The 14,559-nt window shown below is 52.8% G+C and overlaps 1 protein-coding gene across 1 annotated transcript in view; it reads right to left on the bottom strand.

Annotated features, from left to right (window-relative positions):
* ANKMY1 (ankyrin repeat and MYND domain containing 1) overlaps positions 1–14,048 on the bottom strand; it is a 31,510-nt gene extending 17,462 nt beyond the window's left edge. The window contains exons 1-7 of the mRNA XM_078616794.1: positions 13,712–14,048; positions 11,094–11,369; positions 9,040–9,186; positions 3,817–4,080; positions 3,291–3,611; positions 1,776–1,968; positions 171–264 (exon numbers count right to left, since the gene is read on the bottom strand). Coding sequence (XP_078472920.1) covers positions 171–264; positions 1,776–1,968; positions 3,291–3,611; positions 3,817–4,080; positions 9,040–9,186; positions 11,094–11,369 — 1,295 coding nt within the window. The 5' untranslated portion in view covers positions 13,712–14,048. The remainder of the gene's footprint in view (positions 1–170; positions 265–1,775; positions 1,969–3,290; positions 3,612–3,816; positions 4,081–9,039; positions 9,187–11,093; positions 11,370–13,711) is intronic.
* Positions 14,049–14,559: the final 511 nt, after the last annotated feature.

Below are 14,559 nucleotides of genomic sequence, written 5' to 3' on the forward strand. Positions count from 1 at the left end.
AACGTAGAAACTCCGCACGGCAAGGAATCCGATTCACACGAACCGATTCAACGGCTCCCGGGCGCCGCCGTTCCCCCCAGCCCAGCTGCCACCGCGGGCGGGCGGGCGGGGGGGGTGGGGGTTGGGTGGGTGGGGGCGGCAGGCGGGACGCTCGCGTGCGTGCGTGTTACCCGTGCGCCCGTGCATGCGTCCTCAGCCACGCCCGGACCGGGAGGTGGCGGTCCCGCCAGCAGCTGCCCGCGTGGAGCCCGGCCGCCTCCCGAGCTGCGGCGACAGGGGGGGGGGGGGGGGGGTCGCGGGTCACGGGTCAGGCGTGCTGACGACGCGGCGTCGCGCATCCACCCCCGACGGGTGAACCGCCCGCTGAGCCAGTGCGACGTGCGTCACGGCGTTCGCTCGGGGAGCTCGGCGGGGCAATTATGTCACGTGCGAAGGCGTTTGCACTTTTTACGTTTGTCCAGTAATAGATTTTGTGTGATTCGCGATCTTTCGTAGAGGTTGTCCACGCATCTGTCTCGACCACAGTGCCCAGCGCGTGGGGTCTGCCGCATTGCATTGTGGTTATTTCTCGACAGCAACGACCATGCTCTCAAGTCTACCGATTTTTGGGACCCAAAAACGAAAGAATGTACACGCGTAATGTACATAATATTATGTACATACATAATGTATGTTGATTAACTGTGAATAGCCCAACCAATAATAGACATCCATTGTAATTTATCTGGATACATTCACCTCCACCTCTATTAAAGACCGAAACAGGAGGATTTATCCACAACTCTGCCTGTAGCCTGATGATGCTGGTTGTAATTGCTGGCGAAACGTCACGGTACTCAAATGGTAAATGTTGTGTGTCTCCTCGCCAACACACAACCGGTGAGTGCTGAAATAGTCACTAATTGGTACGTTTTGACACAAACTTGCTAATTGGCTGTGTCAGGTGGTGGCGGGTTTAACGACGCTTTAATATTCACGCAATTTAACCCAACAAAAACCTCTATTGTGGAGGTCTACCTCATTGGTGTCCTCAGCTCGGTCACCAACGACCGCACAATAACAACATCGCCACATATCAATTTCATTCTGCACTTAACGTCATCTAAATTCCAGCTCTGGTAATTGAAGCGTCGGGTTTGAGCGTCACGCGACGAGCCTCGCTCTCGCACGCGCCGGGCGAGTGCGGGGCAGAAGGAGGAGGAGAATGAAAAGCAGGAGAAGGAGGAGAAGAAGGAGAAGGAGGAGGCATCTCGGACGTAGCTCTGCGATACCCACTTCTGCGGGTCCTTCTCTAAGCACGCGTGAAGGGTCGCGCCGGCGCACCCCCCCCCCACCCCCGTGCGAGATTTCCAAAGGGATTCTTCGTGTGGTGGCGTCGTCGCGACTCCGACGCGAGCCAAATCGCGACAGTGTTAGGCAACACAAACAAAAATGCCGAAACACCGTGCAAAGGAGAAGTCTATGAGCGAGTTTTTATTTTTATTTCATCAGGCAAGGCCACACGGAGCTGCTGTGCAGCTCTTTGTCAAAAGCGACCCGGCCATCACAAATAATATCTCAACGAAGCGGCTGATCATCATCATCATCATCACGTGGACATGTATAGCAACAGCCAAATACTATGAACCGCATGATGTCGATTCTAAATGTGCAGGGAAAAACCTGGAGGACCTGGAGAAAAATCCACGTGACCCCGGGGATAGAGAGAGAACACGCAAACTCCAGATGTACAGCGGGCGTCAGGGTCAGGATCGAACCCACGACCTCCTGCATACCAGGTGAGGGAGTCGGAAGCGGAAGACGCCCGTTCGCACCTCTGAAGAACCGCGCGTCACACGCGGCGAGGTAGCTGGCGGTGAGCGGCAGGTGCTGCGCGTCGGTGGAGTAGCGTTCCATGCCGGGCGGCAGCACCACGTCGTCGTGCAGCGCCAGCTCCTGGAAGCGGTAGCCCAGCGGGTCGCTCTGCACCTGCGCGGGTGACGAAACACAAAACGGGTCCCCCCGTTATAGCCTCGGCAGACCGCCGGGGCGAGCGCCGTTAGTGAGCGGCACCTGCGAAGGCCCGCCTTTGTCTCCCCAGCGCAGATGTTTGCACACCGCACCAGGTACTCATTCGAGGCTGAGTCGACCTAGGGGAGGCCCAGGACCGGTTCAACGGTGTTGGTGACCGTGAACGGGAATCGAACCCGGGTCGCCGGGTTCGTAGTGCAGCGCGCTAACCGCTGCGCTACCGCACCCCACCACCACCACCAGGAGAGGTGGTGGTGGCACACACGTGCAAGCCGGCGGTTTGGATTTGGGGTTGATGGATCACGCAGAGATCACTGTGTGCCGCACAACTCCCAGCCTACAGGCGTTTGTGGCCAACACGTAAACAGTTCATCACGCGCACCATGTGTTGCATTGTCATGAGCGTAGCAACAGATTTTGGGAGCTGCCAAACATCCCAATTATAGGATCACAGAGCTTGGGCAGTTGCTGACAGTGCAGGTTTCTGGCGGACTTCTGTTTTCCCGTGTCTATGCGCGGAAACTGGACAGCGTTCCAAGATGCGTTTTTTTGCATGAACGCCGCTGCGACTTCACGTATCATTTTGTGTAACGCGCTTATACTTACACGGCTGCAGGGTGATGCAGCAATCGCAACTATTTATTAACTGTATGTATTTTTATTTCATTTAAACCAGGTAAGGCCCACTGAGCTACATAGCTTTTTATCAGCAGCGACGTCGTGGCTATCACAAATGATAGCTCAACAAAGTGGCCGTCACGTGGGGAACCTACAGCGGCTTCATCGTCGTGCGGACATTTATAGCAGCCAAATGCTCTAAACGCCGTGTGGTGTTGATTCTAAGTGTGGAGGGAAAAAACCGGAGGACCAGGAGAAAATTCCACGCAACCACGGGGAGAGCGAGAGAGAGAGAGACACCGCAAACTGCAAATAAAACAGCAGGCGTCAGGGGTCGGGATCGAGCCCACGACCTCCTTCACACCAGGCGAGGGAGTGAACGTCTCCTAGCCACCGTGACGATGATGATGAGAGGGAGACACGCAAACTCCAAATATACAGCAGCAGGCGTCAGGGTCAATATCTACCCCATGACCTCCTGCACACCAGGCGAGGGAGTTAACGTCTCCTAGCCACCGTGACGATGATGATGAGAGGGAGACACGCAAACTCCAAATATACAGCAGCAGGCGTCAGGGTCAATATCTACCGCACGACCTCCTGCACACCAGGCGAGGGAGTTAACGTCTCCTAGCCACCGTGGCGCTCTGCTTCGTCTATACCTGCTTCCTCAGCGCTTCGTCGAACCCATCGCCGCTGCTGCTCCGCACGGTGCCCGCCGAGCGTGCGACTCCCCCGTCCCCGCGGCGGCGATCGTCGCGCCGGGCCCCGTCGTCCCCCGTTGGGCGGCCCGTGGTTGACGCGTCCGCGGAGTCGTAGGAATCGTCCGAATATTCGTCCGTCCCAGAGAAATCCGGCAAGTTACGAGGCCCTCTTCTGCAGACAGCGACGGTCGCGGGGGCCATCCCTACGGATGCGCCGCCGCCGCGCGGCGCCGACGCCTCTCGCGCGCCTGGCCTGCCGACGCCTGCATCGTCCCAGAGCTGGAATTTAGATTAAGTGCAGAATCAAATTGATATGTGACGGTGGTTTTTCTTGTGCAGTCGTTGGTGACCGTGCTGAGACCACCAACGAGGTAGACCTCCACAATCGAGGTTTTTATTTGGGTTAGATCGAGTAAATGTATAAATGCGTCGTTATACCCGCCACCGCCCGACACGGCCAATTAGTCACGAGTTCAGCACACACCGGTTGTGTGTTGGAGAGTTCGACGTTCGGTGGCACGTCCCCGGCCGGCCTCGCTTCCCGTTTGGCCGCGTGCGATGTCACTTCCCACGTGTTGGCGCCCGCTGGTGATGTCACTTCCTCCGGGGGCCAGACCGCGGGAGCGATGTTCGCCAGGTGAACGCACAGCTTGACGAGCCTCTCCCCCAGCCAGATCCCCACGTCCTGACGCCCGTCCCCGTAACTGCGAATGCCTGGTCCAAAACGCCGGTCGCTCGCGTACAAACCCTGCAAGAGGCACCACAGCAAACGGCGCAAAGTAAAATAATCCCCCCAATAGAGGCTGTTGGGGGCAAGTGCTGTTAGCAAACTACCCATGGTTAGAAAAATTACCCACAAGTGACTCAATTGGGATCGCGCACATAGCCGCAGCGGTAGCGGTGGCAGAATAGCCGCCGTATTGCGAAACCTCGTGGCGCCTTCCTCCGTGACGATCGGCGGGCGCCGAACGAAAACTCGCGCCAACACCAGATGTGCCGAGTCGCAGCCGTCCCTAGATTTACGACGACTTCAGGGAATCCCTCGGTCTACGGCACGTTCGGCCTACGACATTTCGCGTGAACGCAATTGACAAATCGTGGACGCTTTTCGATGAACGAAATCGAATTTCCGCATTAACGGATTTTTTTGTTTTCACCACACGCCGCGAGATCGTCAAGCGGGAAGCCACGCGGGAGGCTGTGTCACGGTGGCCCTGCGGTGCAACGGCAACGCCTCCACCATCGCCTCGCCAGTGCAACACGCGGCAAGGTCTTATTGGCGAGTCCCCCGAAAAGGTGAATTACTTTAGTTACAAATTATTATTCAGTCATTTGAACGTTTACGTTATTTATTATTATTATTATATAGTGAAAAGTGATATGGGTGTATATTTCTAGGTTAGGAGTCGGAATGACTTGTCTGAAACACATCCCAAAGTTGTAAGTATTAAATGAGTTGGAAAAGCCATTTACGATTTACGAAATGTTCTTTCACACCGTGTATTTTGAAGCATAGCGTCCCTTTTGTAAAACTGAGGGAAACCTGTACGGGAGACCCTTGAATAACGCGGGTTTATCGTTTGCGGTTTCGACTGATCGCGGGCGAATTCTTCGTGTCCCAATTGAGCCACCGTGGGGTTGTTAGTTCTGGCCTCTCGTGGCTAAACACGGAGGTACCATCACTCAAGACGCCTCGCGCGTGATGGTGCCGTGTGGCTGCTGCCGTGGGACGGGGTGGGCCCAGCCTCACCACCAGTGTCAGACCAGAGAACACCAACAGGGGAACAGCACAAACACAATGCCACAAGTACATATGATGTAGCTGCTCACACCGAGCTTTAAGTGTTCTGATAGTGCATTGTCTTTGTACTGTTCATGATTCCTTGCAAAAGGTTTATATTTGGTTTAACACGAAGGCTTTCGCAACCAATATTATTCATAATAAAGGTTTTTGGGTTAGATCGCGTTATTTATAAATGTGTCGTAACCCTCCACCACCCGACACGGTCAATTAGTAAGGGATTTGACACGTAAAAAACCCGCCGAACAGTGACTACTCCAGCCCACGGGTGTGTTGGAGAGTGAATCCACAACATTTACAATCTGAGTACGACGTTCCGCTGGATTCACTCAACACACCGATGGGCTAAAGTAGTTACATCGACACATTTATACTTACGCGATCTAACCCAAACACCTTTATTGCGAGGTATATCTTTGGTGTTTGAACATCTTAACACCTGTTTTATTTCCAGAAAGAGTAAAACCTATTCTTATGTCTTCATACTTTGCTACTGGCAAAAAATGCCCCATTTTAATCAAACAAATTGTTGTTTAGTTTTTGGTTTAGTTTACATACGGAGGGCGAGTCTGAGCTTGTCTATCACCCAGCACGAACGCAACACGGGGGCCAGGGGAGGGCAGCCGTGGCGCGTTCATCGTCATCATCGTCGTCATCATCGTCGTCATCACCACATTGGGGCAATGTTTGTCTCGGCACGCACGCGCGGCCTTTCACTCCGGCAGCGGGGCAACGCTAAACCCCAGCGACGCGCACACCAAACATCCCGCCACAAAGACAAAGATGCACTCCCACCTCGTATAGCCTTAACAGACTGTCGGGGCAAGTGCTGTTAGCGAGCAGCACCAATGAAGGCTACCGGCACTGTGGCACACGAGGGGGGGGGTGGGTGGCCAGCGCCACGCCCGGCCGTCTTTGTCTCCCCAGTGGAAATGTTTTTACACACTGCACCAGTTACTCATTTGAGGCTGAGTCGACCTAGGAGAGGCCCAGGACCGGTTCAGACAATCGTTCGCCACTGGTGGTGGCCGTGAGCGGGAATTGAACTCGGGTGGCCGAGCTCGTAACGCAGCTGCTAACCACTACCCCCCCCCCCCCACTAACACACACACACTAACATATACATACTGTACACGGACATATGCACACAAAGACAAAGATCCCCCTTATAGCCTTAACAGACTGTTGGGGCAAGTGCTGTTAGCGAGCAGCACCTATGAAGGCCGGCACTGCGGCACACAAAGGAGTGGGTGACTAGCACCACGCCCGGCCGCCTTTGTCTCCCCAAAGTGGTGATGTTGACTACACACAGCGAAATCAGGTACTTGTGTGAGGCCGAGTCGACCTAGGGGAGCCCCACAATACCGCTTGAGGTAACACGATGTAACACAATTTTTGTTCCTGGGTAGTGTTATTTCGTAATCGCGTATGCCTAAATAGTATAGAAAATGGCTATTATTCCCCACAAACTTTGCTTTTTTCATAGCTCTCTTTCCCCCTCTGTACCATCTTACAAAAATACATTTATTTCACCCATGACTAATGTGTAAGAGATTCTCGCAACATTTTTCATATATTATATCTTTTAACACACTTTTATTTAACTCACTCTGTCTGTTGTTGTCGTTGTCGTGTCCTCAAATTTTGTAACTCAATTTTAACCCACTTCCCAATGTGGTATCGACTGCAAACTTGGTATACTTATGTCATACTGATGACAATACTATATTCTATCAAAAAAAATTTAAAAGTATTTTTAAACATTCATTTTTTATGTTATATTTCGGCTTGGGTCTAATTGTCCACGCTCAACTCACGTTGGCTGTAAATCACCACGGTCCCTTACGTCATGGCAAGCCCAGGGGCCACTTCCTGGAGTCGTGGAGTTCTGCCATTACTAGTAAGGTACATTTAATTAAAGCGTGTTTAAAGCAAAGTATTTTAAAATATTACTTCTTTCAATAAAATTGAAAATTGAAAAACATTTTAAAATTAAAAACTTTCACAATTTTCTCTTTTTTTATTACAAAATTTTTTTCCTAGCAACAATTGTCCATCTTACCTTCCAGAGTAATTTTTTGCATTGCTCGTAGGTGAAATGAGGCGCCCAGGGTTTGTCTTGATCCCTGACAGGCATGCCGAAATATTCCTTGTAGGCCTCTCACATCTTAGCAGATGCTTCCACAGATAACTTTTTCGCTCTTGTCTTGATAAATTGGCCGCAGACATCGCAAAATGCGTCTGCCGGATGCTTGCAGCCTCTTGATGCCATCTCAGAAAAATGCAGATATGTATCCACTTTGGCAGCTGGAACTAAACTGAACTGGTGGGCTTAAGGCCCCTGTATGTATATTGCTATTTATATTACTGGAAAGTTCTAGAATGTTCTAGAAGTTACTCCAGGTTTACTCAACACTGAATCTATCTGGAATGTTCTCGAAAATAGGTACATTTAAAATATCACTGTCCTGGTCACAAAAGCAAAGTTTGTGGGGAATAATAGCCATTTTCTGTACTTTTGAGGCATAAGCAATTAGGAAATAACACTTACTACCCAGGAACAAAATGTTGTTTTGTTACACAGCGGTATTATTGATGTCACTGCTGTTTGGTTGAGCGCAGGGGAATACGAACTCGGGTCGTAGTCGGGATCGTAGTGCAGCGCAACAACAGTCACGATACTACCACCAGCACCACCACCACTATCATCACCAGCACCACCATCAGCACCATCACCACCAGCACCATCACTACCAGCAGCACCGCCATCACAACCAGCACCGCCATCACCAGCACCAACACCATCACAACCATCACCACTATTATCACCAGCATCATGACCATTACGACCCGCACCATCACAATCTCCGGGTTCGTAAGTGTAAAGCGACTAACCGTTACGCTACCGCTCCTCGCGAAAACCATCCCACAACCATCACCGCCGAGCGCGTGCGTCAGCCCGGAGCCTCGTGTCAACAAAGGACGTTCCACTCCCGACACAAAAGTGCTCGAAGAATAGAGGGCGGTGGTGGTGGTGGCGCTCCCTCTACCTCCCTCTCCCTCTCTCCCTCTCTCCCTTCTGTCATCACCGGTTGCTGAGCACGTGGCCCCCTAGATGCCAGGTGGGCCAACGTCTAAACGAAGGCCACGACCCGTGGGTCAAGTTCGGGTCGATACGAACGAGCTCACAGGTTTCGTGAACTAATGACGAGGGGGTGGTGGTGGGGAGGGAGGTTATGTACGCGCTGTACTGTACGTATGTACTATGTTGAACTTCGTTCACACCGTACGTGGCCAACCGTGCTAATCGGAGGTTGCGAGGGGGACACACAACACAAACTAAACACAGAAAGCAAACAAATTAAACTGGCAGCATACTCGGTCGAGAGAGAGGGAGGGGATAGAGAGAGGAGAGGAGAGAGGGAGGGGGGGGGAGAGTGGCTGACACCTGGAAGGTGCTCCCATCCAGGAACGTGAAGAGAGGGGGTAGAGAGAGAGGGGGTAGAGAGAGAGGGTAGGGGTAAGGAGGAGCAGAGCGTGCTTCTTCGTGTTGGTGTTTATGTCTACGAAGAAAGTACCACAGATTGATTTTGTTTCAAAATGTAAAACATGGAAAATATTTCATTAAAAAAGGGGGGGGGAAGCACATAAAGCAAAGCAAGGAAAAAACACTAAAAAAAACGACAAAGTGCCGACTAAACCGAGCATCTTCTTGTTTCCTCTGATCGTAAAAAGCGAGAGAGAGGGGACAGAGATGGGAGAGAGATGGGAGAGAGAGGGGAGAGAGGGTGGAGAGAGGGGAGAGAGAAGAGACAGAAGAGAGAGGGGGGGGGGAGAGATGGGAGAGAGAGGAGGGAGAGAGAAGAGACAGAAGAGAGAGAGGGGGGGGGGGAGAGTGGCTGTCACCTGGAAAGTGCTCCCGTCCGGGAACGTGAACGAGCCGTAGCCCTCCCTCCTGCCGAGGTAGAAGCGCCCGAGGAACCGCGACCCATCAGGCCACAGGTGCTCGCCCAGCCCATGGCAGTGGTCGCGGAAAAACTCGCCCACGTACAACTGCAACGACACGGGACCCCAAAAGCCTCTCGCTCCTTACTCTTTGGTTCTTTCGGTAAAGTCACGTAGGATCTTTTTGTCTCGCAGTCTGTTAGAAGATCTAATAATTGTGTGGAAACCCTCCCCGTAGAGGCGGTTCAATCTTGATTTGAAGCTTTCGTGACTGCAGGAATCCATACTCTTTGGTTCTTTCGGTAAAGTCACGTAGGTGACTTTACGTAGGTGACTTTACCGAAAGAACCAAAGAGTATGGATTCCTGCAGTCACGAAAGCTTTAAATCAAGATTCCTCTCGCTCCTCTCGCTCGCCTGGGGTGCGCCGCCGTGGCTCGGAGATATCAACTCCCTCGCCCGGTACGCAGGTCATGGGTTCGATCCCGACCCTGACTCCTGCTGTATATTTGGAATTTGCGTGTCTCTTTCTCTCTCTCTCTCATCATCATCACGGTGGCTTGGATATGTCAACTCCCTCGCCTGGTATACAGGACTCCTGCTGTTTATTTGGAGTTTGCGTGTCTCTCTCTCTCCCCGTGGTCGTGTGGATTTTTCTCCGGGTCCTCGGGTTTTTACCCTCCACACTTATAAACATGTACTTAGGAGTATTTGGCTGCTGTACATTTCCACGTGCTAAGCCACTTCCGACGAGCTGTCGTTTTCAATGGCCAGGTGGCTTCTGAAAAAGAGCGACCACATCGCTCAGTGTGCCTTAGCTGTTAAAATAAGAACATAGTGGAGTTGTTTGCTATCGACCCGGACTTAAGTTTTACATTGGCATGACCGAGGCGTGCCAGAGGCCGTGGCCAAGCCCAGTGCCGGACTAAGCTAGTACGGGGCCTGTAGCATATGTTGTAAAGGGGCCCTAAATAAAAAAAACACAAAAATATTAAAACACACATTTTTTACTTGCATATTAAAGTAATTGTATTTTTTCATTTGCTATACAGTCAGATAATACGACAAATCGCTACCCTTAACCACCCAGTCGTTCATAAAAGTTGAAGGCGGTATAGTACTATAGTAATATAGCAAGTGCAGAATCACTGAACCGGAATTGATAGCTTGAAAGCATTTAGTGCGGGGCCCTTGAAAGTGTGGGGCCCGTAGCTACTACACATGTAGTAGCTACTACACATGTAGCTACTACACATGTAGCTACTACACATGTAGCTACTACACATGTAGCTACTACATGTGTAGCTACTCCATATGTATCGATAAGTTGCAGAAATTTCAAGACATAAATCCCCCTGCCCCCCCCCCCCTGCAACAGACTGTTTGGGCAAGTGCTGTTAGCGAGCTCCTATGAAGGTGGGCACGGCACACGGGAGGGGTGGCCAGCACCACGCCCTTTTTCTCCCCCAGTGGCGATGTTTACACACAGCGCACCAGGTACTCATTTGAGGCTGAGTCGACCTAGGAGGGGCCCTGGACCGGTTCAGATCATCGTCGCCGGTTTTGGCCGTGAGCGAGAATCGAACTCGGGCCGCCGGGGTTCGTAGTGCAGCGTAGCGCTCACCGCTACACTTCCGCTCGACCCGCCACGGTGGCTAGGAGATGTTAACTACCTCGCCTGGTATACAGGAGGTCGTGGGTTCGATCCCGAAACTGACGCCTGCTGTATATTTGGAGTTTACGTCTTTCTCTCTACCCGTGGTCGCGTGGATTCTTCTCTAGGTCCTCCCGTTTATCCCTCCACATTTAGAATCAACGTCACACGTTTAGAGTATTTTGACCGCCGCTATAAATTTCCACGGGACAATCCACTTCCGTCGAACTTTCGTTTGCGATGGGCAGGTCGCTTCTGAAAAAAAGCCACTGTCGCGGCTCAGTGGGGGCCTTACATCTGGTGAATTAAAATTTAAAGTTGTTTAGTTTTAGTTTACAAACAATGCTCGCTCGCTCGCTCACCTGCCCATCTCGCCACGCGAGCCTGCCTCGTCCGTGCCTCAGCCCGCGCAGTGTCTGCCCGCTGTACCGGGCGCCGTCAACATCGTGGCCAAACGCACGGCCACCGTCTCCGCCGTCGCCACCGTCACCACCGTCACCACCGTCGCCGCCGTCGGCCGGCAGCAGTCTCGGCCCGGGCGCCGTCACGGGCAAGCTGCGCGTGGGCCCAAACTCAGGGCCCGATAAACTTTGTCTCGGGCGATTCTCCATCGTGACGAGCGATCGTGCGGTCAGCATCTTCTGGCCGGTGGGGGGGGGGGCACAAAGGTTAAGGAGGGTGACAAGAGAGAGGGGTTAGAGCGGGTTCAAGCTCACCGCTGTCTCGGGCGTTCATCCAGCTTTTCGGTCAAAGGGGAGGTGGGCCACGGTGATGACGGTGGTGGTGGTAAAGGTGCAGCCCTGCAATTGCTCGCTCACGCCCCTGCTGGCAGAAGGGCCTTCGCTAGAGGGAGCTCTAGAGAGCCCATACAGAGGGGTATTTGGCCTACTCTTCCACGATGGCCGGATTGTCAACGGACGTTAGCCGAACGTTGGAATGTTTACTGGGCCACCGAGTACCACTTTGTGGGGAGTGAACAGTGGACGATGGTGGAGGTGGTGACGACGACGACGGATATGGTGGTGGTGGTGACGATGATCTGAGTCGACTCCAGATCGGAATCTGTGGACATCTGTGAATTAATTGGACATCTGTGAATCAATTGGACATCTGTGAATCAACTGGACATGCGTGAAAAATAGCTTCATAGCTCATCGGATTCCTCCAGTCTAAATAAAGGTTCCGATTCTGGAATTGAATCGCCTGACCCCACCATCACAGTCATAATCCCGGAGAGGTCGATAAAGTGGGTACCACATTGTTGTAAAGTCACGGGTGTAACACCAGTGGCTGTGAGAACAATGCGCCGAGTCCGCCCCCATTGATTACGACGATGGAGGCGCACTGGGGTCGACGGGGTCAGTCACAATCACGCAGGTCGATAAATAGACTACCACTTTGCGGGGAGAGCCAACATCGGCGTCGTGTGGCGAGACTGACATCAACCTGAATTGTCCATTCCACATTCCTATGACAGCGCCCAGCATACCAAGGTCATGAAAAATAACCGTTCACTCGGAGCGTTATTATTTTGTGATCTTTTTCCTTTCGCATCGATTAGTGGCAACATATCGAAGGTGCAATTGTAGAAGTTGTTATCCACTCAATCGTCTGTCCAGAAGCAGGAGTTTCCATTCCTCCCCTTCAAGGAATGAAGTCAGGGGCGGAGTGTTTACGACGTGCTCGATGTTTCTTGTTATTTTAATGTTTATACACACACACACATGTACATCATCATCATCATGTATATCTATAGACGGCATGTTCAGGTTAAACCGTGGCGATAGCAACGGGCCAAAACCCATCTCGCGCCGTAGATGCACAAGTCCAGAGCGGCGCTCGCGAACGAGAAGGAACGCGAACGGGAGGAAGGGAAGACGACGACGAGGAGAGAGGCGACACGCGGATTGGAGACCGCACGCCGCGTGGTGACACCACCCGAAACGTTGGACGTTGCTTGGGCAGTCACCCGTGGCGCCCAGACCCACGACGACGACATTCGAGTATTGCCAGATGAGTCTCACTGGGCTACGGAGCTTCTTCCCCCCCCCCCCCCCCAGAAGCGGCCTGGCCACCACAATTGACAGCCCAGCGAAGCGGCTGAGCGTCGTGTGGACACGAGCAGCAGCAGCCCCGAATAACTCCGAACGCGTCGAGACGTTGATTCTAAACGCCGGAGAACCACGCGGGGAGAGAGACGCCGAAAACTCCACACACACAGCAGCAGGCGTCAGGCTCGCGATCGAACCACGACCTCCTGTAGACCAGGCGAGGTAGTTAACATCTCATAGTCACAGTGATGATGATGATGAGAGAGAGAGAGACGCCGCAAACTCCACACATACAGCAGCAGGCGTCAGGGTCAGGATCGAGCCCACGACCTCCTTGCACACCAGGCGAGGTAGTTAACATCTCCTAGCTACCGTGATGATGATGCGAGTGAGAGACACGCAAACTCCACACATACAGCAGCAGGCGTCAGGGTCAGGATCGAACCCACGACCTCCTGCACACCAGGCGAGGTTGAGACTAATAACGGAGCGGCAGCCACATGGATGGAACGCGCGAGATTATAACTCCGACTTGCGAGTCGACTCAGTTCACCACCATCACCACCACCATCACCACCACCATCATCACCACCATCATCACCACCATCATCACCACCACCATCACCACCATCACCACCACCACCATCACCACCACCATCACCACCACCATCATCACCACCATCATCACCATCACCACCATCACCACCACCATCATCACCACCACCATCACCACCACCATCATCACCACCATCATCACCATCACCACCACCATCACCACCACCACTATCACCACCATCACCACCACCATCATCACCACCATCATCACCACCACCATCACCACCATCATCATCACCACCACCATCACCACAATCACCACCATCATCACCATCACCACCATCACCACCACCACCGCCGCCGCCGCTGAGCACCGAGGAGAGATGTAGCGGACGATGCCATCACATCTCGTGTGGCTGGGCACTGTGGGCAGCGAGCGGTCGGGCTGAGATGAAGACCATCGCAGGGGTCGTGAGAGACGGCGGCGGCTTGGAGGGAGAGGCCGTCTTTATCCAGCGGTGGAGCGAGCAAGGTCCTGACGAGAATGATGGTGGTGGTGATGATGGTGGTGATGGTGATGATGGAGGTGGTGGTGATGATGATGATGGTGGTGGTGATGGTGGTGGTGACAGCGGCGTGGGAGCGTGGCGCTCCTAGTTACTGACAACTTCAGCGAGAAACTCGCGTCCCATTGGGCGCGACCACCACTGCGTGCGGAGTGCCGTGGGGGTGGTCTCACCCACTGGGCGTGACCACCACTGCGTGCGGAGTCCAGTGGGGGTGGTCTCACCCGGATGTGAGCAGTGAAACGCGACGAGACGTCGTCGATTCCCCCCCTCGACCCCTCAACCCCCCCCGTCGTGCCGAGCCGCGTGAATGGTGCAGCCCGGCGCCTGGTAACAGCAGCAGCCGCGTGCACAGAGTTGAGTCGGGCGGGCGGGGACATCGATGGAGAATCGTCGAGAGAGAATCGTTGATAGATAACACTGGTCAACACACTTTCTCTGGCAGAAGGTATTCCAATGGTTTTAAGGTAATTTTGGGGTGCTGATTCCAAATCTGGCATCAGTTTTTGTCTATCACATCAGGTTTTTGAGATATCAAATATTGCATTTTCAATAAAAACAGCAAATTGATGCTCATATACGAATAGCTAAACATCCATACAAGAATAAGATAAGATACAATATACAATAATAATGAAACAAACATTTAATGAGCC

This window comes from Lampetra planeri, chromosome 51, assembly GCF_965212315.1.
Source record: "Lampetra planeri chromosome 51, kcLamPlan1.2.h2, whole genome shotgun sequence".
Classification (NCBI taxonomy): domain Eukaryota; kingdom Metazoa; phylum Chordata; class Hyperoartia; order Petromyzontiformes; family Petromyzontidae; genus Lampetra; species Lampetra planeri.